The following is a 24,827-nucleotide window of genomic DNA, read 5'->3' as shown; positions in this document are numbered from 1 at the left end:
AAAAATCATTAAGGATGCAGATCACTTGAATATACTTAATCTAAACCTAATAAACATATATAGACCATTATGCTCCCAACGTGCAGTTTACATATTCCTTTAAGTACCCATAAAACATTTAAGATATTGATTATAGTGGATGATGAAGTTCATTTCAACAAATTTCAAAGAATTGAAATTATACAGGATATACCATATGACCACAGTAGAAATAGTCTAGAATTCAGTAATAATAGGTAAGTAGAAAATTCCATCCTGGAATTCATTCAGTTTCTAAAATAAGCCAAGCTAATTTCCACCTTTGCCTGGAATTTTTTTTTTCTATCACTCTTCCCCTATTAGCTTCTCTCAGCCTTTGGTCTCAGTTAAAATTTTATCTCTGTCCAGAGGTATTCTCTGATTAATCCAAAATGGCCTACTAGTTATTCAGTACCTCAGACTCTTGCTTGTTTTCTTAGTGTTACCTGACTTATTATTATTTTCCTGGTTACCCATTCTTGGGTCTCACTCTATATTGCAGATTCTGTGAGGGAAAGATCTGTGTCTGTTCTCTGCTGTTTGCAGTGCTTAGCACAGTGTCTGGCATATAGTAGCTACTTAAGAAGTATTTATTGAGTGAGTGAATGAGAATGAACATTTCCATAATTTCCTTCTACATACATGGTGGTGAGGAGGAATATAGCAATACACATGATAACATCTTTGAAGGCATGAAAGATTATTGGAAGCTCTTTCACTTCTTAATTCCAGAGGCTTTTGCAAGGAATGTAATCAGATTTTGACAAGTGTTTGAGAAGTGTTTTAAGTTTGGGGGTAATTTAATTCTTATTTCCAGACTTAATGTAGTTAACATTTTAACCTCCATGTTTCATTTAGCATAGCTGTAGAAAATTTTACTTAATTAGCCTCCTAAATGAGGAAAATTGTCTGAAAATAGGAAAATGTATTTCAACAAATATTCTGTCCCAAAATACAAGCACAGCTGTATTTAATTAGGCTCCATCTCGAGTCTTACAGTGTACTTGAATTCTGACTCCCTTTCAGCCTCTGTCCTTCCCACCCTTTTCTTCGTCCTCTCCCTTGTCCTCCGCTTCCATGGCTTTTATTACTTTTTTTGAAGTTATAAACATAAGTAAATTATTTAGAAGTTAAGAAAAACCACTGGAAATAGAGCTGTAGGTTTCTGATGTTATCCTTAATTATAGTGTAAGAATAAAATAGTTTGGGCCAGATTCTTATAGTAACATACTGTGAGTCACTCTCTGATGTTGTCCAAGATGGAGATTTGAATTGAAATCCCACTGAATTGACTAGTTGGGTTAATCTACACAGTGATTTGCAACCCTGATCATACATTGGAATCACCTGGATGCTCTTAAAAACCACTGATGCCCAGGCCACTCTCCTAGAGATTCTGATTTAATTGGTCTGGGTTCCACACGTTGGTATTTTCAATAATCTTCTTAGGTGATTCTTATATGCAAGCAGGGTTAATAGTGATCTACAATTTTGTTGCTCAAACTGTGATCACTGGACCAGCTGCATCTGTATCACCTGGAGACAGGTTACACGCGCAGAATCTCAGCCCCTACCCCAGAATTACCCAATCAGGATCTTCACTTAAATAGGATCTCCAGATGAAGTGAGAAGCACTCATCCACAATTTCCACTGGCTTTGTTGAAAAAAACAAATCAACTGAACTTGGGGTTAAGTCTGTACACTTATGCTCCCAAACATGATTCTCATGCTAATGAAGAGGTAGGTGTTACCAAACCTGTTTATGTCAGTTGTATTTGTCTTGCAATTGTAATATTATTGAATTGCTGTAAGTAATATATAATATATAAATCAGTGAAATATGAATGTGAAAATAAATGTTTTCTTTAAATAAAAATTGAGTTGAGTGCTTTGAAAAAAGCTGCTAAACTCAAACTACTGAAAAATATACTCTTCAATTAGATGTCAGTAAGACAACTGTAAAATATTGTGGAATAGGATTAGAATGATCCCTCTTTAGATTGCTTGGCAAAGATCTTAGTCCACTTAAAAAAATTAGAAATTATAGGTAGTCCTGTTTTATTTATATAACCAAGTATGCAATGAAGCACAATCAAAGAATCTATACTAAAGAAATATGTTGTACTTCAAAACCTTGGGTTTGTGTTTTAAATTACAATGTTTAGGGTACGTATGTATTGTTGTCTGTGACTTCTCACGTTAACTGATTTCTTTCAAACAATGGACCAAATAACTATCCAAATAACATAGGGTAAAAGGCTTCTACTGAATATCTGTGTGACTGTCCTATTTGAATATTAATTGTATTATTCTCTTTCCGAGTTTTTTTTTTTTTTGGTTGTTGTTGTTGTTGTTTTTATCTGCATAGCAAAATAGTTTTCAAGCTTAGCTGTGTCTGGACAGCTTTTAAAAATAAAGAGGCCTCGGGGCACCTGGGTGGCTCAGTCGGTTGAGCGTCCGACTTCGGCTCAGGTCATGATCTCACAGCTCGTGAGTTCGAGCCCTGCGTCGGGCTCTGTGCTGACAGCTCAGAGCCTGGAGCCTGCTTCTGCTTCTGTGTCTCCCTCTCTCTCTGCCCCTAACCCACTTGCATTCTGTCTCTGTCTCTGTCAAAAATAAATAAACATTAAAAAAGATAAAATAAAGAGGCCAGGTCCTATACTTAGAGATTCTTTGTAATTGGTCTGGCATGCACCTGGGGCATAGAGTTTTAATGTTCTTCAAGTGATTTTAATATGCATCCACAGTTGAGAACTGTTGGCCTAGCAGGTTGGGAGCATATAAATTGGTTATAAAATCAATTTATAATAAATCAGTTCCAGCTTATATAGGTATCCTGAGTAGATGTCCATTAGGATCTGGATACTAAGTATATTATTATGATTATTATTCTATTTTATTCTCTGAATGTATCATGAGTACTCTTACCCTGACTTAAATCATATTAAAACATTTCAGTGCTGATTTTTGCATGCTTCTCCACTGAGAAGCATTTCCAGTTATGCTCTTATAAGACGTTGTTCTCCCTTTCTGTTCCCACACTACCTCAGAGTTGCATGGAGTTACTTGTGCCTGTGCTCATCTGTTTCCCATCCTTGGCTAAATGCGGCTGGGAGACAGGAAGGCATCTGCCTAGTACAGCCCTTGGCCGACAGTAGGTTACCATAAATCCTCCTTTCCACCAGGTGTTGCCTTTCTTGCTACAAAACTCTTTCTGAAAATATTTTGTTTCTCTAGTTTAGCATTTTGTTGCTTTCTGCTTTCCTTTCTCCTGCTCCATCTCAAGTATACTTTTAAATGTTTCTGTCCTCTGCTGCTTCCTCTACTCCCTCCTTCTTCCTCATTGTGCTGCCTCTTCTGCATTTCTGGTACATGGAGTTGGCTCCCTTTAACCTTAAGTTTCTCCTATTCCCTTGGCTCATATTCTTCACATTATGGAAGGAGTTATTAATACACCTCTCAGAAAACTGCGTTTAAAATATGTCCTCCTTGGGGTGCCTGGGTGGCTCAGTCGGTTAAGCAGCCGACTTCGGCTCAGGTCATGATCTCGCGGTCCGTGAGTTCGAGCCCCGCGTCGGGCTCTGTGCTGACAGCTCAGAGCCTGGAGCCTGTTTCAGAGTCTGTGTCTCCCTCTCTCTGACCCTCCCCTGTTCATGCTCTGTCTCTCTCTGTCTCAAAAATAAATAAACATTAAAAAAAACTATTTAAAATATGTCCTCCTTAAAGAGCTACCCCCCTCAACACTTTGCCTCTTTGTTTTGTGTGTACACAAGAGGTTAAGACTGCACAATCCCTGTTTCAGGGTCTTTACTCGTAATCTCTTAATTGAGCACAGATGTGTGGTTTATATGAAAAGGGTCCTGCTTTACAACACAAAAAGCATTTATGTTCAACATCTCTTCACTATAATATTGAAACAACATGTATCTCAAAGGTGTCAGTCATCTGGAAAAATGTTTTCCGAAAGTTAAACCAAAGATTAGGTGTTCAAGTTTTGACTGAGTTCACTGGATGTTTGGTGGTAAGGAAAGATACACAGAAGGACTGTCAGATGAATTCTAGTCCTGGCTTTGAAACTGACAATGTGTGAACTTTTCCTTATTGTAGTTTACATTATGTTTTCTTTGTAAAGTGATAAAACCTGTTGCCTCATGTGTATTCATGCTGTCATTTTCACAGTTTGCGTGTACTGATGCAAATTCTATATTTTTCTCCAAGTTTTACCTCTGCTCATTACATTTATTTTTCTTATCCCCAGAAGACTAAATGAATTGATTACAGTGTCTTTTTAAAAGACTCCCTTGTATGGTATTTAAGCCAGGATCAAGAGTAAGGCTACCTAAATGAAATGAAGTTCAGAATATATGTCACTTGCAATTTAAATTGGTAAAATTAAATTAGAGAAAAAAGCACTGACTCCTTCCTTCCAGCTATCCACTTGGCCTTTTTCTATTATCTTCAAATATCCCATTCTTGTTTTCCCAGTATATAGCCCTGTAACCCAAAGGCTGATTTGGACAGGGTGCTAGAATTTTTGCTTTTGTTCTATTCTGGTAGTTATTTTTATCCTTTGCCTCCTAACCCCTCACTACTGCTAGATTTATGGTGTTTCAGGGTCGTTCTCTTTTTGGAAGAATAGGCTACTGACCTAAATTAAGGCCCCCTAGGAGAAACGCTCTCTGATCCTTTAGAAGCCCAAGGACATGATATATATAAAACGGGACAGGAGCGTTGCACGACTACTCTCAGGATCTCATTTCCTAAACTCTAATATTAGTTTTGCAAACAACTAAATTCCCAATTAATGAGATTTAGTTAAAGGAAGCGATCATGTATAATTAATGAATTTGTGAATTATTTAAACCCTCTGAAATTCTGATCATCTTAAATAGCATTGGCTCCTAAAAATTGGCTTTATGGAGAGGAAGGAGAAGTTCTGTCATCAAAGTGTCCACGCTGACTTCGGTCATACATGTTACCTGGTATTCTTCACGTTAATAAGTTACTGCTCTGGCAGGAGCCAGCTGTTCTTTCATTGGCTGGTAGGCAGAGCTGCTCTCCTTTCAGACGCTTCAGCTCCGTTGCAGTGGAAAGCAAGCTGCCATTTCACAAAAAGGGCAAAATACTTCTGTGAGACTCGATTTATAGAATATGAGAAAGAGGCAAAATCAAAGGATAAGGCCAAATGTAAAGAGAAGTGTGAAGATCAAAGAGGTCCAATGCACTTGTTTTCAGGCTTTTCATCAAACAGTAAGCTGGAAGAGAACTTACCAAGAAATTCAACAAACCCGTACAGTTTATTATGCAAGGCCAGTGCCGGGTGCTGAATAAGATCCAAAGACAAATAAGACACTGTCCCTGTTCTCATGTAGGAAAGATTAAAAAAAAAGTGTGTAACTAACTAGAACAGAAAAGGAAAAGTGTGTTCAGTGCTCTAATAGAGATTTAAGCATTGTAGAAGAGGGAAAAATTAATTTTAGCAGTCAGTGCTCAAGACTTTCATTACAACCCTATTGTTAAGAAAGGACTCCAAGTGAGTCCAGATTACAAAAAGAAGATTGTGGGCTGGAGAAATGCAGCATGGCTGATTGGAGTCTTTGAAGAATACTGAAACACTTTTACATTTTATTTTTGCTTGACTCCATAGAACCTTAGGCTGCCTCGTGAATGCATTTATTGTACATTCTTTTTAAATAGCTATAGTAAAAATACAAACATACATAATTATAGTTAATGAGATATTTTCTCATCCAGCAGCTTTGATTTGTATATCACCAACAAATAACTATCATGTTGGCCCAGAATAGATAACTGGCATTGTACATGGGATGTTTCAGAGTCCTCCCAGAGGAGATCAAGATTTCAAAGAAAACCTTATAAAAACCACTACTTTATACAACTCTGCCCTGAATAGACAGCTTAAGCAATCCAAAGACCACTGATACCTGGTGTTTTCAAAGAGAAGTTTAAAGAAATCAGAAGTCTCATTTCTCATCTAAGTGAATTATGCTGGTTTTCTTCTTGGTATCTGTAACTTTTATTTTGTTTATTTTTTTATTTTTTTTAATGTTTATTTATTTTTGAGACAGAGACAGAGCATGAATGGGGGAGGGTCAGAGACAGAGAGAGACACAGAATCTGAAGCAGGCTCCAGGCTCTGAGCTGTCAGCACAGAGCCCGACATGGGGCGCAAACTCACGGACCGTGAGATCATGACCTGAGCCCAAGTCAGATGCTCAACCGACTGAGCCACCCAGGTGCCCCTTTTTGTTTTGTTGTTTAATTTTTTTTGTAACTTTTATTTTGTATTGGATCATTTTTAAAGGTGTTGATACCAACTGGGAATTTTAAAGTAGACTCCTATATGTCAATCTAGTAACAAAAAGGAAAAGCTAAATAAATAGTGAGCAAGGAAATATTTAGAAGTGAAATACATATTCTTTCAGTTTTTATATTCTAAAATATTTTTAAGATTTTTTTATGTTTATTTTTGAAAAAGAGAGAGACAGAGCACAAATAGGGGAGGGGCAGAGAGAGAGAGAGAGAGAGAGAGAGAGAGAGAGAGAGAGAAACACACAGAGTCTGAAGCAGGCTTCAGGCTCTGAGCCATCAGCACAGAGCCCAACGTGGGGCTCGAACTCAGAAACTGTGAGATCATGACCTGAGCCGAAATTGGACGCTTAACCAACTGAGCCACCCAGGTGCCCCTATTCTAAAATATATTTTAGGTAAATTTGGATCATTTTTTCTACAGAGGTTGGCAGGAGTTGATTTTAATCTCATTAGAGGGATCTGCATTTTCTCTCTGCATTAATGACCAATCGGGATTTTAATGTGTGACTTAGGACTTTTAGAGTTTTATTGGCTTCTTTCACTTATCCATTTCTCAATCTGTGCTATAAAACTTGTGTTCACTTTTTGCAACTAATGACTTTCAAATTTGCATCTGTACTAGTTCTTGTCTTCCCGTTTCTTTTTAATTGTTAAAATGGGGGGAAAATGAAGTGAAAATAATTCACTTTAATTGCTTTTGCAGATTCTCTCATAAGTACAGTGCTAGTAATTATGTAACTAGTAATGTTTAATATAGCCTTGGTAAAACATGTGTACCATTTGTTATATCATTCTCTTGACTTTCCCCAAGTTCTAATTAATGTCCCCACCTATGGCTGAATAGGCAGTGCGTGGGATAATTCTGGGTGACATAATTCACATAAGCCATGATATGAATGCTGTCCCCTTGGAGTTATGCAAACAGCAGCATATACGAGGGTCACAGGAAATATGCATTTGAAATTGGTTAATATTAATAACTTAAGAGTAGTTGCAGTGTTTTCATGGGGGCCTAGCTTCTTAGTCTGCAAGGTGATAGGCCTATATGAATGAATGAATATCCATCTTCCTCCAAACTTCTGATCTTAAAAATATGCATGTAATATACACAATAAAGCACTCAGCATAGATATTTGAAAAATGTAGCCTTATTGATAAAATTCTACTTGAAGCCTGGTAAATAATTCAGAACGTAAGAATCCAGGGTTATGTCACAAGAACCTTAATGCTATATGTGTATACACACACACACACACCCCAAAGCCAGGAAAGAATGAAGTCTCTGATTTGAACACGTGAATGCAATTGAATTAAAGAAATCAATGCAGCAAAATGATCATTCCTTTGTTGTTTTATGGAAGTGGTTTCTATTACTTCATGCTCTATTGGGGAAGAGTAAGCAGCCAGATACAGTTCAGTTAGGAATTCTAGAGATGTTTTCTTTTTTCTTTTCTTTTCTTTTCTTTTCTTTTCTTTTCTTTTTTTTTTTCTTTTTTTTTTTTTTACAGTATTGTGGTAGCCACAGTGATTATGATCTCCAAAGCTCTGTCTCTAATGCTTGCAGGGGCTGGCCTTGGTCAAAATCCAGGCATAGCCCTCATCTGCTTTCCCACCTCTCTTTTGACACTTGATTTCTCCAGAGCTTACTTAGTTCCTTCATCTTGCCTTCTTGCCTGTGAACCTCATTTTGAGAAGCTACCTCATTTTTCCTTAAAGTGGATCTGCATTTTTTTTTTTAATGTCTCTATTTTTCTCTTCAAATTTATTTGCTCTCTGTTCCACTCTCTCATGCTTTTCTAAGCAAGCTACCCTTGTAAATGAGACCTCTTCATGGTTGGAAGTGAATTAATATGATAGCCACGTGTGCTGGTTGCTGGTCATTCCCGGGTGCCTCATTATCCCACTTCCATTCCCTCTCCTTCCCTGCCCTACTCTGTGCCCCAGGAGCCTGCTGCATTGCCTTGGTATCCTTGCCAATAGGCTTTGGATAGGCTTTGCCAATGGGATGCACTGGCAGGAAATTAGAGGGCAGGAGGAGAGAGAGTTGGCCACATTTCTTCCCTGTTCCTTCCCTGCACGAGGCAGCATTTCTGGCAATAGCTGTGTCTCTCTTGATTATGGTTCCCTCTAGGCATCTCTCCCCCATAATGCTGACCCAGACTAGGCTCCAGTAAAACCCAGTCCCTGCCCTTGTTACTTAGCCCTATCGTGGTGATAACTTCCCGCTATTGCCAGTCTTGAGTCCTTCACCAGCCCATTTGTTTCCTTTTGTCCTCTTGCAGAAGTTCACCACTCAGTCTCCTGTGTTTACATATAACTTGTGACTTTCTCAATTATAGGACTTCAATTTGTCTTTTATTATAGTTAGCTGTGGATGAGTCTGTCTGCCCTACTGAATAGTAAGGGCATGCATCATGTCTCATTCCTCTCTGAGTTTTAGTTACCTAGCAGACTGCCTGGCATACACTAAGAGCTCAGTACATATCTGTTAAATGTATTAATAAATTAATATGACTTTTACTCCTTGAACTTATTCCTAAGTCCCAGAGACTTCCTCATGGCTTTTCCAGGATTCCTTGAAGTAGTTTTAGGAAAGATTATAAAATTTCTAAGTTTCTTAACATTTTTCCGCTAAAGAATATATATTTCCGGGGAAATATATATATACCGTGATGGCCTTACTAGGTAAGACCACAGCAACTGATCAGTAAAGAAGGCAAAAATCACTCACTTTGGGTTCTCCCTAAGCCAAGTTCACCCTGTTTGTGCTTGTTGCTTGAAAGGAAACGAAGCAATTGTGATCTCATTCATTATTGGGCTTTCTCCCTTTGCCAGGCTCCATTTGGTGCCCTATTGTCCCACAAGGTGCCTATTTGAGTCTTTTGAATTAAGAGTTAACAACAGAAGCTGCATTTGCTCTACATGAATATTAAATTATCATAAGACTTTGTATACGGAGAACTAAACCTTGTTTTTTTTACAGTTTCCTTTCCCTTCTGTTCTAAGACTTGGAATATCATTTTTTTTCCCCAACATACCCTTGGACTTGAATAGGCTGCAGTTATCAAGTCATATAATAAAATAGGCTTAGAAACCTTCAAATGGCAAGTACTTAATAGAAGTAAGGAGGTTTTATTTTTTTCTCGTGATCTTACAAAATGTGGTACTTATTAAGTATCATTGCACACACTAGGTCAGAACTTGGTGTTTTGAGGCTACTGGATCTCATAAGAAAAAAAGCACAGTTAAAAATTGTATGTTGAACAGATATATCTTACAGTCAATTAGGTTCTGTAAGTAAATGCACATGCTATTTTAATTCATAATATGACAGATAGTATACAACTGACACCTCTCTAGTTTCCTTTTGAATTTTCATAAGTGTGTAAGCTTTAGCCAGCCTTTCAGTCACATAATTTATGCAAGTAAGTTATATTCTTTTCTAGCATGCTCCAAAAATTCAAAGTCAATTCACTGGTGGTATATATTATGTAGTGAAATTTGTTAATAAAAGCTGAGTAAGGGGATCAGTTGAAGATAGCATTTTAACAACACAAATGCTTTCCATTAAATGTGCAGCTTCTAAATAATTGGTTAAGTTTTCACTAAGGATGTAGGTTGCTTTACATTTTAAATGAGTATTTGTACAACCATGTATATATTTAATATTAATAAAATTTAATTTCTTTGTTACCAATTATTATAGGCAACTTGGTACTCTTTTACAATAATGATGCAAAAATCATATTTATTAAAGCAAAGTGCTAAAATAACTTGATACTTTTAAAGGTTATAGGGATATGTGAATTATGAAGAGAGACTTTCTTCAAATTCACGCAAAGGAATTAAAAGAAAATGTACACATCCGTTTTGTAAAGTCTGTATAGTTAAAATTAAAAATTGGATTTAATAAACAAGGTCAACAAACTGCTGGAGTCTTTTCTTATCAGATGATCCATTCCACTGGTCTTTTTCTAGAATTTATGGAGCTCCATAGCATCCACAGTATCGAGTGCCCTATCAAAAAAGAAAAAAGAAAAGAAAAGAAAAACAATATATAATTGCAAAAACAAAAGTTAGTTCAGAGTCTGATAAAGGGGTTTAAGCCAGAGGGGGATTCTGAAAGTTTGGTTTCATTAGCTCCAGGGTAGCTGTCTCTAGGTGATGAATTAACATAACTGGTATGAAACCTTCATTTCAAAACAAGCAATTTCTGTTGACGAAACGTTTATATGAATTGAAAGTATTTTGGAAGTCTCAAAAATTTGGTAATTTCTATGTATTTTCACTAATTACAAATTTTTTCCTATTGAATCTGAAGTTCTAGTAACATTTTAGCTAACTGTGATGGAAACAAAGCAGACCTAGATTAAGATTTTTCAGCATCCTAAGTAGGGTGCCCTAACCTACATACATTTACAAATTAAATAGTGCTAACCAATAAAATATAAAACTTAATGTATGTGCAGAAGTTAAAATAGCTGCCTTTAAAATTTTATTTTAGAATTCTGTGATGGTATATAAAAAATGCACTTTTCTCATATTTGTATTTTGCCATGATTTATAGCTGCTTCAAGCACCTGCTTGATATCCCCTAAGTGGAACATCATCTAGCAGGCATGAGTCAACTCTCGTGTTTTCAGAGTCTACTTCTGACTTGTCATTGTCCTTATATTTTTGTTCCTTATTTTACTCTCTGAACTTAATGGACATAACAATAACTGGATCCTACATATGCCTTATGTTTAGATTGAATTTAGGTTTATGATCATTCAGCCACTTTGAAAAGCCTTAAGACCATGTGAAATATGATATGAACACCTCCTAACTATTTTTCCAAAAGAAAAATTAAAAATAAATATATATGTATTTTTTATTCCAAAGCAATATGCCAGTTTCAAGGACGGACCTACTTTGAAGGAGAAAGAAATACAGTTTATTCCTCTTCTGGAGTGTGTGTTCTCTATGAATGTAAGGTAAGGAAACTCCTCTTTATTATGTAAACTCAGTGAATATTTCTGTAGAACCTCACCCTTGTAATATCTTGAAAACCTCTAAGGCAAAGAAAAAAATTAAGATAATAATTATAATTCAAATAGAAATTCTCATTATTTTTGCAAACATATAAATGAATGGCTGTAAAATAATTTCCCCAGTAAACAAAAAATGCTGTTTTGTCCAATTAATGTTTTATGAAGTTGTCTTATTTTTCCAAATTCAAACTCCCTCCTGTGAAGAAAATGTAGATAAAGTTAGACTCAGCCTGTTGTCACTCATGGTTTTTGACCCATGTGGCAAATATCACTTAGTTGAGTGGAAAATCATAAAAATTACCTAATTAAAATTAGCTTTGGATGCAGATAAGACTGATATTGTTCTTAATCCCTTTGGTAAGAATATTTTAAGTGATTAGAAGGGGAATTCTTTATAAATTTACTGCCATGGTCTTAAGTATGCTTCTGAAGCAAATGTCATTCTTTTTATCACTGCTGCTTGACCTACTATCTGAAAAAGTAAATAGGGTTTCATAAAACTTTTCATTTTTGCTTTTTTATAATGTTATATTTCTTGACATAAGGTTATATTTCAAGCGATATTCCAGCTGAAGGAAACTGCATATACAGTATTTGCCTTAGGGTTCCCTTTACATTTGATCCTTAATTTTTTTCTTTAAATGCTTCCTGTACATGTTTTTTGGGGGTGATTTAGTATGCACAGATTATCTAGAAAATGAAGATGCTGTTGGCACCACTGATAAACTGTGAGCATGTATATGATTATTCAGTGTTAGGGAAAGGAAAATCCTAAGAATTTTGCCAAGATAAATTGAAAGAAGCCAGCTATATACTTCATGCATCTTAGGTTAGAAGTCCTCTGAGATAAGCAAGGAGGAAACATAAAAGAGGCAAGACTGTGACAGATTTGATTTCCAGAATGAGAGGTCTGATTTCTTCATTCCCATTATAATGTACTTTAGCCACTTCTTTTGCTTTAAGCTGGCTTTCCTGTAGTGCATAGGTCCCCATCTTAAAGACAAGGGAGCTAAGGTATATGGACATTAACATGAAGTACTGATCCTGTATGTCTTTTTTTTTTTAATTTTTTAAGTTTATTTATTTATTTTGAGAGAGAGGGAGAGAGAGAGAGAGGGAGAGAAAAAGAGAGAGAGAGAGAACAGAGAAGGGGCAGAGAGAGAGAGAGAGAGAGAGAGAGAGAGAGAATCCCAAACATGCTCCATGCTGCCAGTGCAGAGCCCAACGTTGGGCTTCAACCCACTAACTGTGAGATCATGACATGAGCCGATGTCGAGTCAGACACTTAACTGACTGAGCCACCCAGGCACCCCAACCCTGTATTTTAAGATGGATTTTCCCCTGTTAGCATCCCTACACCCAACACTGTTTTGAGTGAAGTAGGTCCCACTATAAATACAAGGATTGGAAGACTTAGAGCGAGATCTAGTAATTCCAAATAAAGAAAAGGGAATTGGAGAAAAGTTACTTCAAGGAAAGTAGAAAACGTTTCTCAGCTGGTTTCTACTGGTAAATTCTAACTTTGAAACATCACCTCTAAATTTAAAAATCTTGAGGCATTTGAAACTTCTCAATGTGTGTGTGTGTGTGTGTGTGTGTGTGTGCTCACGCGCACGCGCACGCGCATGTGTGTGCGTGCGTGTGTGTGTATTCTTTTCATCTGATCACTGTGTTTTATAATACTGATAATTATGGCTTAGAAAGTTACTGAAATTGTTGCCAATTTGATTTTAAGATAGCTATAAAATGATTTCATTTAAATTGGGTTATTGAGAAGTCTGTATGTAAACAACTCTGGAAATGCCTATACTCTGAAAGTAAATACTGAGTGAATGGACAAATGTTACCTTTAAAAAAATTTTTTTTAACATTTATTCATTTTTGATAGAGACAGAGTGAGAGCAAGGGAGGGGCAGAGAGAGAGGGAGACACAGAATCTGAAGCAGGCTCCAGGCTCTGAGCTGTCAGCACAGACAGCTGTGCTGGGTTTCTATATTTAGGGTTTCTATATTTAACCCCATATATCCAAAATATTAGCATTTAATATGTAATCAAAATTATTAATGAAATACTGCACATTATTTTGTCATACTAATCCTTCAAATCTTGTATTTTATGTTTACAGTATTCAAGAGCTCCATGTAGCTAGTGGCTATTGATTGTACAGCACAGCTGTACCAGATTATCATAAATTTCTGTAGTCCTTGACTAAACTCTTTACACTAAGAACTTCCATTGTTTCTTCTCCCTTTGGGCCCTGTAGTTTCTGTATTTATACCTTTACATAATTGACAGCTCTCTCAAGCTTTTGTTTTCTGGGATGTCAAGGTTAGTCCTTGATTGTTCCTGTATTTTCAGTTTTGTGGCCTTGAAAGTATGTCCTGGGCGTCTATGACTTTAATAGTTAATCCCAGAAAACATTATGGTTCTGAAAATAAGATTCCCAAGGTGGACATTATTGTCAAACCAAAGGAAGACTAGCATTTAACACCTCTGTGTACATGTCTCCTACTACTTTCTCTTCTTTGTAAGTGTAGTTGACATGTACTATCATATTAGTTTTAGGTATGTAACATAGTGATTTGACAATTATATACACTATGAAATGTTCACCACGATAAGTGTAGTTATCATCTGTCCCCATACAATGTTCTTACAATATTATTGATTGTATTCCTTATGCTGTATTTTTCACCCATGCGACTTATTTATGTTATAACTAGAAATTTGTACCTCTTAATCTCCTTTAACTATTTTGCCCATCCCCTGACCCCCTCTGTTCTAGCAACAACCAATTTGTTTTCTGTATTAGTCTATTTCTGTTTTTGTTTATTTTGTTTTTAGGTTCCACATGTGAGTGAAATCATATGGTATTTGTCTTTTCTGTCTGACGTTTCACTTAGCACCATATTCTCTAGGTCCGACCATGTTGTCATGAATGGCAAGATTTCATTCTTTTTTATGGCTAAGTAATATTCCATTGTCTGTCTGTCTCACATCTTCTTTATCCATTCATCTATCAATGTAGACTTATGTTGCTTCCATATTTTGACTATTGTAAATAATGCTGTGTAAGCATCAGGGTGCATATGTCTTTTTGAATTAGTGTTTTTGTTTTTTTTTGAGGAAAAAAACCCAGAAGTAGAATTACAGGGTTGTATGGTCTGGCCATTTTCTTAATAGGATCATTTTCAAATCATTATAATCTCTTTTTTATAGATACTACAGGAAGAGGAGATGTTGAAATGAGTACTTCTTCTGTAAGAGTAATACTTAATAGAAATGACATCTAAAAATCTAACTAAGCTTTTGAACAGTATTAAAATGGAAGCCTACAAGTTCCAACAGTTATTTTATTACTTATATGCTGCTATAGTTGATGACTATATCTCTTTGTTCTTAAGAGATAGGAGGTTGACAGTACAGAAGCCAACCAAATTCTGCCTTCTTTTTCTCTATACCAAAATCGCCTGTGAGAATCTCTTCATAACAGTTTGGAAAACTTTGAAAGAGGATATTGAAAGGGCTCAGTTTTCACTTATTGATTTATTCATTTTTCACAGTGAGCTTCTGATCTAATTTAAGCTGTATTTGTACCACAGTTGTCATCTGGATGTGCAAATGTGTTGTAAAACTAAAAGAATTTTTCAGGATTCCCTAGATGTTTGACAAATTGTTTATATGGCTGCAATGTAGTATGCTCCTATTCCAAGAGCTGCTTATCCATTTTAAAGGATTTCCAATTATGATTTAATGTTAATTTGTGAGTGAGCCTATGGCCTGTGCAAAGTTGTCAGGAGGAAAATTTTACCCCTGTGTAAGCAGAGTCCTCTAAGATGCTGGACCTGGGAACTTCTTAGTAAGTCCTAATCCAGAAGTTTCAAGCATTTGTTCTCTGTGTCTAATAGGACCAAACCATGAAGCTGGTTGAAAGTTCAGGCTGTCCTGCTTTGGATTGTCCAGAGTCTCATCAGATTACCTTGTCTCATAGCTGTTGCAAAGTTTGTAAAGGTAAGACATTTTTGTAAAGTAAGATCCATGAGCATGCGTCATTGTTGGAATCAAGTTTAACTGACATGAAATAAAAATGTTTATAAGCAAGTTATTTCCAAAGAATAACAGTATTATTTCCCAATTTAGTAGATAGTAGGTAGTCACAGAATATTTATTATGATTATTGAATTAAAATCAAGGTGTTTCCATACATCTTTGCTATGTGTCTTATACCTATCTCAGGTTCTGGGTCTTTGAATTACTCTCTGTGTGCTGGTTCTGAGTCAGCGTGACGCTGCTGGAGAAATTGACACAACAGGGCTGAGATATTTTATTAGTCTTCTTTTTCCTTTCTTTCTCTTTTTTCTTTTTGTTTTTCAGTTGGTTGTTGTTTTTTTTTTTTTTTTGGTTTACTCTTTCTCTTTTGTTTATTTTTGTAATTGACTTTGCATAATTTTTTAAAGGTGTTTATTTTGAGATAGAAAGTGAGTATACAGGTGTAAGCAGGGGAGGGGCAGAGAGAAAGGGAGAGACAGAATCCCAAGCGGGCTTTGGACTGTTCAGTGCAGAGTCCGACACAGGGCTCAAACTCACGAACTGTGAGATCATGACCTGAGCCAAAATCAAGAGTTAGACGCTTAACCAACTGAGCCACCCAGGCATCCCACTCATGGACACCTATGCTCCTCAAAAGTGTGAGGCCATCAGACATGCATTGCTCATTCTGTGTTGCCTCTGTGGTGATAAGCCTAGGACCAATAAGTAGAAAGGGCTTAGATTTTCAGTTAACTATAAAGAAAAAAGTAAAATTTGATCTATTCATACATGCAGTGGGTTGCCTCAGGAGGCAGTGAGTTTCCCATCACTAACTTAATATTCTATGCTAAGTTCTAAAACTTGGTATTTTATTGTAGATTCAAAAATTAAACTAAAAGATTGATGATGTGCAGTTCTTTAAGATCCTTACCAGTAGCAAGATTATATGTGTCTTTCTGTACATGTCTTCCTTGATTTATGATGTGGCTATGTGTCTGTAACCCCATAAGTTGAAAATATTGTTGTCAAAAATGCATTTGAATACATCTCACCTATTGAATATCATAGGTTAGCCTCGCCTATAGTCAGTGTCCTCAAAACACTGAAAGGCATACCTCATTTTATTATGCTTCACTTTATTGTACTTTGTAGATATTGTGTTTTTATAAATTGAAGTTTGTGGCTACACTATGTCTAGTGAGTCTGTTGGCTCTATTTTTCCAACAGCATTTGCTCTCTTCATGTTTGTGTCACATTTTGGTAGATCTCACAATATCTCAAATTTTTCATTATTATATTTGTTATGGTGATCTGTGATCAGTGATTACAACTTGCTGAAAGCTCAGAAGATGGCTAGCATTTTTCAGCAATGGGGCATTTAAAAATTAAGATACGTACATTTTTTAGACATAATTCTATTGCATAATTAATAGACTACAATATAGTGTAAATATAACTTTTCTATGCACCAGGAAACCAAGAATTTACTTGACTTGCTTTATTGAGATTTTTGCTATATTGAGGTGGCCTGGAACTGAACCCACAGTATCTCTGAGGTATGCCTGTACATTAGCTTACAGCTGGGAAAAATCCTCTAATACCAAACCTGTTTTATAATAAACTGTTGAATATCTCATGTAACTTATTGAAAGCTGTAATGGAAGTGAAAACACACATCTGTATGGATACAAGATGGTTGTATCAGTGGTTTACCCTTGTGATTACATGACTGACTTGCAGCTGTCATTCACTGGCCCTACCAGCCTCATGAGTGAGGATTGTACCATTTATCATTAGCCCAGGAAAAGATCAAAATTCAAAATTCAAAGTACAGTTTCTACTGGATGTATATCACTTTTGCTCATTATAAAGTTGAAAACTTATAAGCCAAACCATCCTAAGTCGGGTCTGTCTGTATTTTATTGAAATTATCATTTGTGAATCTCTCTCCTTTATTAGACTATGCACCATGAGAACAGGGCTAGCTCTTAATATTCACCTCTATATCCTTAACACCTAGTATGACACCTGGGATATTGTAGATGCTCATAATTGATATAGTTGGTACTGTATAGGGTACTGCCCTGTATGAGCTATTAGCTCTTTTTGAATAATGGCTTTTATGATGATGCAAAGGAAAGTTTAAATGGGGAGGAGAAAAAGAAAAAGAAACTATAAAACATGTACCATTATATTTCTTTTATACCTTGTCTTTTAAAAGCAGACATAATATCCCTGTCCCATTTTTTAAATTTTATTTTTATTTATTTTGAGAGAGAGACAAAGAGCAAGTGGGAGATGGGCAGAGAGAGAGAGAGAGAGGGAGAGAGAGAACCCCAAGTAGGCCCCATACTGTCAGCACAGAACACGATGTGGGGCTCAATCTCATGAACCTTGAAATCATGACCTGAGCTGAAACCAAGAGTTGGACACTCAACCCACTGAGCCACCCAGGCCCCCGTCTTTAACAGAGTGGTGCAGTTTTGTTTTGTTTTGTTTTCCTTTTAGCTCTTTCATCCATTCATTCAATTAAGAGTTTTAAAGTCTCAGTTCTGTGAAAGGCTATTTGGGCATTTCAAAGTGGTTTAAGACTTCGTCTACCAAGTATTGATCCACTTTCAAGTTTTCAAAACAGCTCTCAGCAGCTAAGGAACACTACTAAAAAAGATTATATCAAGTAGATAGGCCATTTCAGTTTTCATCTTCACATTGCCTGAGCCAGCATCTTGAACAGAGCATGTGTGGAACTTGATATGAATCAAGAATGCACATGGGGCTCCTGTGTGGCTCAGTTGGTTAAGCAACCGACTTAAGCTCAGGTCATGATCTCACAGTTCGTGAGTTTGAGCCCCATGTCAGGCTCTGTGCTGACAGCCTGCTTCAGATTCTGTGTCTCCCTCTCTCCCTCTCTGTCCCCCTCCTGCTCGCTCTCTGTCTGTCTCTCTCTCTCAAACATTAAAAAAAAAAAAAAATGCACATTCCACTCATTTGATTTGGGAGCTGGACGCACCCTGCAGCCTGACTAGAGTTTCTTTGGCAACCAAAGGTAGACTAAACCAGTGCTTCTCAAGTTTCAGTGTGCATCAGATGACATGGGGATCTTATTAAAATGTAGATACTACTTCAGTGGGTCTGGCTCGGAGCCAAAAACACCAGTGTGTCTAATAAGCTCCCAGATGATACTGATATTACTGGTCAGTGAGACTACATTTGGAGTTGCTAGCTATTCCTGCATGCTAAATTGCCCCAAAGCTCAGTGGTTTAAAACAACAGCTATTATATTATATTCTGCAATATTGTGTGTCAGGCATTTAGGCAGGTGATTCTTTTTTTTTTTTTTAATTTTTTTAACGTTTTATTGATTTTTGAGACAGAGAGAGACAGAGCATGAACAGGGGAGGGTCAGTGAGAGGGAGACACGGAATCTGAAACAGGCTCCAGGCTCTGAGCTGTCAGCACAGAGCCCGACGCGGGGCTCGAACTCACGGACCGTGAGATCGTGACCTGAGCCAAAGTCGGCCGCTTAACCGACGGAGCCACCCAGGCGCCCCAGGCAGGTGATTCTTTTGCCACATGGTGTTAACTCGGGTCACTCAGCTAGGCTGGGCTAGAAGGTTCAAGATGGCCTCACTATACTCACTATACGCTAAGCATCTCAGTAGGGATGACAGGAAGACTGGGTACATCTGAAACCCTCTCCTTCTGCATGTAATCTCAGGACTTCTTAAATGGTGGTTTGGAGCTCTTAAAGACTAGGTCTGGAACTGACACAGCATCACTTCTACCATATTCCTCTGGTCGAAAGAGTTATAAGCCAGCCCAGAATCAAGAGGGGTGGGGGTAATAGACCCCATCATGATAAGAGTGTTAAAAATTTGTGGCCATCTTTAATCCCCTGAAAGTATCCAGGAGCTACTTAGAGATTTGAGAGGTAAACAGCCTCTCAAGAGGTCTAGAAGTTAGACAAGGTTGGCTAGGACAAGATTTGAGTGAGTAGCTGAGATAAGGCCTTTCAGATATCAAAAGAAGCCTTGATCACATCCATTTATTTTTAACAGAGCCCTGATATATTGCAAAAAAACAAGTTAAGAAATGGAAATGGTAGCTACAAAAATTGTGTTATATTTAAATTGTTTATAGTTTTAAAAATTAATGTGTTTACACAACACGCTCAAAATACAGTGATGAAATATACTGTGACCAACACCTCCTCCCCTGAGATTCTAATATAATTGATCGGAAATGGAACCATGGTATCACCATTAAAACAAAACAAAACAATAACAAAAAACACCTCTCCTGTTAATTTTTTTTTTTTTTTTTACACAGCCATGATTGAGAACTACTAGCTTAAATAATGCTGGAACTAAAATTGGACAAGTTGGTTCTTCTTGAAACATTAAGCACCATTTATAATAAAGATTGCTTTAATTTCTGATTTCAAATATATAGAATAAACAAATGCGTTTCCTGGCATTCCCTGACTTTTAAACTAGAAAAAGTCAGGTTCTTAAGGCTTAAATTTTGAGTTAACACCTACTCATGTGTTGTGACAAATGTATTTGTAATATAATTGGCCTCCAGTTTCCAGGCCTGTCTGCCTAGTGCTAAGGATGCTGCGTTCACATCTGAAAAAAGTCAGTTTTGCAATAACGGTCACTAAATATTCCCTGGGGGCAGAGCATGAGATGAAAGTGCTGGCCTTTCCACCAGAGGCTCAGACAGTGCCAGAAACGAAGCTGTGCACCTAAATAAGACCCCAGATCTCTAGGCACCAAATCCAATCCAACCAAGACTGTTTTTTGGTACTCTGCAGCTGGGGATCTTATGTCATAGTAGCTCAGGAGCAGTGTAGCAGGACTGGTCTTTTCACTTTTTTCATGTTTGAGAACCTCTTCAAGGTTATAGCGAATTACAACATGACAGAGACTTGGTGATACAGTGAGGACTCTGACTCAGAAAGATACAGAAATTATATTATAGAATTTTTGTATCTGCATCTCTTCCTTTTTCCTCCTCCCTTGGCAACACCTTTCTCTGTTTGCAGTACCAGTAAGTTCTCCTCCCTGGATGCCCCACTTTAATTTAGCATTTGCTTCATCAAGTCCTATAAGTAGTAGGGACATCTATATGTAGAAGGTTCAGTGGGTATAGATTTTCTCCCAGCTTCTGGATAATACAGTTTCCCACATTATTCAATTATACCTTCATGATTCTTTTTTTTTTTTAACGTTTATTTATTTTTGAGACAGAGAGAGACTGAGCATGAATGGGGGAGGGTCAGAGAGAGGGAGACACAGAATCTGAAACAGGCTCCAGGCTCTGAGCTGTCAGCACAGAGCCCGATGCGGGGCTTGAACTCACGGACCGAGAGATCATGACCTGAGCCGAAGTCGGCCGCTTAACCGACTGAGCCACCCAGGCGCCCCTATACCTTCATGATTCTTGTTGTATGTGTATTTCTAATAACATAATTTAGTTAATTTTCTTATATCTACTGTTAGTCACTCATTTTTCAAAAATTTAGCTTCATTCCAAACAATGGTATCCATAAAATAATGGCATTATTTGTTAGATTCACGTATTTTTTTTTTTTAATTTTTCTTAACGTTTATTTATTTTTGAGACAGAGAGAGACAGAGCATGAACGGGGGAGGGTCAGAGAGAGGGAGACACAGAATCTGAAACAGGCTCCAGGCTCTGAGCTGTCAGCACAGAGCCCGACGCGGGGCTCGAACTCACGGACCGTGAGATCATGACCTGAGCCGAAGTCGGACGCTTAACCGACTGAGCCACCCAGGCGCCCCTCACGTATTTTTAATACACACTAAAAGAAATCCATTGCAAGTAGTGCTTTTTAAAAAGTATACATCTATGCACATGAAACATAATTTTGGAAAAATCACAATTATCCATCATCCTGAAAATAATATCTAAATAAGTTAGTAATCTTTTAGGTGTAAGGAATAAAACACCCAATCCAACCGATGTAGGCAAGAAATGGAAAATATGGCTCCTATGAGAAGCTTTTTACAGCTCTGCAATCCTGCTCCTTTGCCTAGGTGGATCTCTGTTTGTCTCTTCTGAAGTGGCTTTATTTTCAGGCTCCCTGTGTTTTCAGCTAGACCACTGACATTCTTATGCTCACATCATTATGATACTGGAGTAGGTGAAAGAAAAACTTAGTATCTTCAGGAGTTGAACAAAAGTCTCATAATTGAGTTTTAATCATCTTCATTAGCCTGTACTGGGTCATATCCCCAGACCTGAAGGAACTAATGTGTCCAGGTCAGTAGGATGCATTGATTATCCTAAGGGGCGGTACAGTCCATCTTCCTGTCGGCACATGGGCTAACAATAGGGGTGAATGGTTCATCCAAACCAACCATGTGGGCTGTTTTTTTCCCCCCACAAAAAGGAGAAATAGACCTAGTGGACAAAAACCACCTCAAAGTTTATTATCTTTCTCCTGATTATTATGTATAACCTTTTATGTATATTATTCTTACTCATAATCTTTTGTATTCACCCTTTCCTATTCAACCAGTTGTAGAGAAATGCATATTAATATTTTATAGAAAGATCTATACTTACCAAAAAACAGAGGACTTCATATAAATTTGAAAAACTTATAAAAGGAATAGAAAACTTGGTAGCTTTGAAGTTTACTTCCAAAGTGGGAAATAAAAGCTAGATTGTATTAGATTAGATTAGATCCATCCATCTATAACAAATACTTGAATTTTCTTCTGTGATAAGTATCTCAATGTATTTGGCTAGTGGCTTATTGGTAATACTCAAGTTGCTTTAATTATTAACAAATACTGTGCTATTATGTTTTTACATAGATGATCTCATTTGAACTTTACATTTTGGTGAGGTAGATATCATCTTAATTTTACAGATGAGAAAAAGGTTTTAAAGGTTAATTACTTTACACAAGTAGTAATTTACACAGCTATTAAGTAATAGAGATTTGGTTGTAAATCCAGGTCTTTCAACTCCAAAAGCCAAGCACATATGACTAGAAATGCAAGTGTGGAGGTAATAGGGCTGTGGGTTTTTGCCATCTTATACTGAGTTTTTGAAGTTATTACCTATAGTTTGGAAACAACCCACTTTAACTGAATCTGAATTTTCTACCTATCAATAGGTAGTCTTTTGATACTGGCATTTGTATCTAAGCAGTAAAACAACCAATGGATTCAATCAATTTATTTGTTGAGAAAATAAATAAAAATATCTATCTGACATTGTTTAGAGTAAATTAGAATTTGATTGACAAAAGTTTTAGCTTTCACGTCTCTGGGTTAATTAACAAAAAACCAAACATCTGATAAAAAGTAAAGGACTCCCTAGTTGAACCTCAAACAGTAAAGGTAGGATCACATCATTATCTTATAGTTGGAAAATTCTTGCAGCAATTAGATACTGCATGGTGAATGTATGCATGATATTCAATGCTGAGACAAGAGGTCTAAGCATTACTTACAGGCAAAATTGGGGAAGGACTGTAATAGAGGTGGAATGGCCTAGAGAGTGATGGCATAGATTGGGCAAAGTCTGAAGAATGAGAAGAGAAAATGCAGCAAAGGGAAAAATTGAAAGATAGTTTTGAAAAATATAAACTTACGAAAGAAAAATAAAAATGCCTTAGCACAATACCTGTTGTTAGTCACAGCCCTCTCAGCATTGTTGGAAACATTACAGGTGCAATTTTGCAGAGTTAGTACTGTGTTAGAACATGATCTCTTGATTCTGTGTATAACTCAAGGAGAGGGCCAGTGTTTACAGTAACTTTGTTTTAATTTAGAATAAATATGAAGTGATTTCTTAGAGACTTTTCATTATAGATTGATGAGGTACTGAGCTATTGGGGTAGAAAATGAAGATGACTTTTAAACTGAAATTATTTCTTCTCAGGCATTATAAAAAGACAATGGAATACACTTTAAGAAGTACGGTCTCAATTTAGCTACTTAAAGAAGAAGGAAAGAAAAAGACTTTAGGAGAAAACATTTTTAACTCTTTTTCTCTTCTTGAGAATGAACGTTTTACTTATAAAGGTTGGGCCTTACACATGAGAATGTAGATTGTGAGGAATCACGTCTAGAAAATTTAGTTGTCAAGTGATTTAAATGCCACTATTGACTATATATTGTTCTGGCCTTCATACCCCTTTGTTCTATTTTATTTCTGTAGAAATCACTAATTCATTTTTTTAATTCCCCTTTTTAATGCCATTATTGCATTTTGAGAGCATCACCCTTCTTAAGGCTTATGAAGTTGTACACACAACTTTTTACTATACATTGTAGTTGCACTTCATGGGGGATACACTTTAACTGTGGGGTTATATTGAAAATAGTCATTACAGGCACCAGCCAATCAGAATGGACACCAACCACAGCACTGTGCCAGAGTATGCTGCTGGCTGTGGTACTATTTAGTCCCACCCTTTCACTGAATCACAGCCTTCTATGGTAATTTGGTTACAAGTAAGATGGGCCAGTGTAGAACTTTGATCTTCATGATTGGCTCAGGTGAAAAGTCTTTCCCTGACTATATGTGAGCAGATGAGTTTATTCTGAGCTACATGAAATACATTTTTCTAGTCCTCTTTTCTTCTGTACATGGACTGAAATTGTAATTCATTAGACAGTGTAAAACGAGACAGATAACTTATGCATCAGGCAATTGGAAAATTGTTTGAATGATGTACAATCATGTAATTTCCATTTAGTATGGGGTCCAGTGTTTAAACTTTTCATTTCGGCATCTTAGATCTTTGAACAAGGGATTCACACAGGCAGAAGAGATCCCCTGACTGGTACCACTGTTTATAAAATGTTCCATTTTTTTCCATCCTCTCATAAAGACTCTGGAATCTGTGAAATCTTTGTAATTCATAATTTTTTCCCCTTCTTTTGAGTGGACATCCTCTGCCTTGCAGATTTCCAGAGACAATTAAAATGATATAATTTTCATTTTTGACACATTTACAATTTTTTTTTAAAGGATGTCAGGCTGTTTCATTTCTTAAGTACATAATGTTCATATTTCATCCAGCCCAGGCCTGTATTATCCATAGTACTGATAATGTTCAACCTCTAATTCACAGATTACTTTCTCACTGAATTTCCTTTTTTTTAAGTTTATGTATTTATTTTTAAGAGAGAGACAGAGACAGTGAGAGGGGGAAGTGCAGAGATAGAGAGGGAGAGAAAAAATCTCAAGCAGGCTCCGCACAGCATGGAGCCTGATGTGGGGCTTGAACTCACAAAACATGAGATTATGACCTGAGCAGAAACAAAGAGTTGGACACTTAACCAACTAAGCCACCCAGGCACCTGCTGAGTTGTCTTTTATATTGTAAATCTTCATTTTGGACTCCATGGATCTCTCTTTGTTCC

At 36.8% G+C, this 24,827-nt stretch overlaps 1 protein-coding gene across 1 annotated transcript in view; it reads left to right on the top strand.

Moving 5' to 3' along the window:
• Positions 1–24,827, top strand: part of NELL2 (neural EGFL like 2) — a 341,519-nt gene that overhangs the window by 125,374 nt on the left and 191,318 nt on the right. Inside the window, exons 11-12 of the mRNA XM_049625335.1 lie at positions 11,237–11,328; positions 15,294–15,396. Coding sequence (XP_049481292.1) covers positions 11,237–11,328; positions 15,294–15,396 — 195 coding nt within the window. The remainder of the gene's footprint in view (positions 1–11,236; positions 11,329–15,293; positions 15,397–24,827) is intronic.

This window comes from Panthera uncia, chromosome B4 (genome assembly GCF_023721935.1).
Source record: "Panthera uncia isolate 11264 chromosome B4, Puncia_PCG_1.0, whole genome shotgun sequence".
NCBI lineage: Eukaryota > Metazoa > Chordata > Mammalia > Carnivora > Felidae > Panthera > Panthera uncia.
This window is presented reverse-complemented; position numbering and strand designations above follow the sequence as displayed.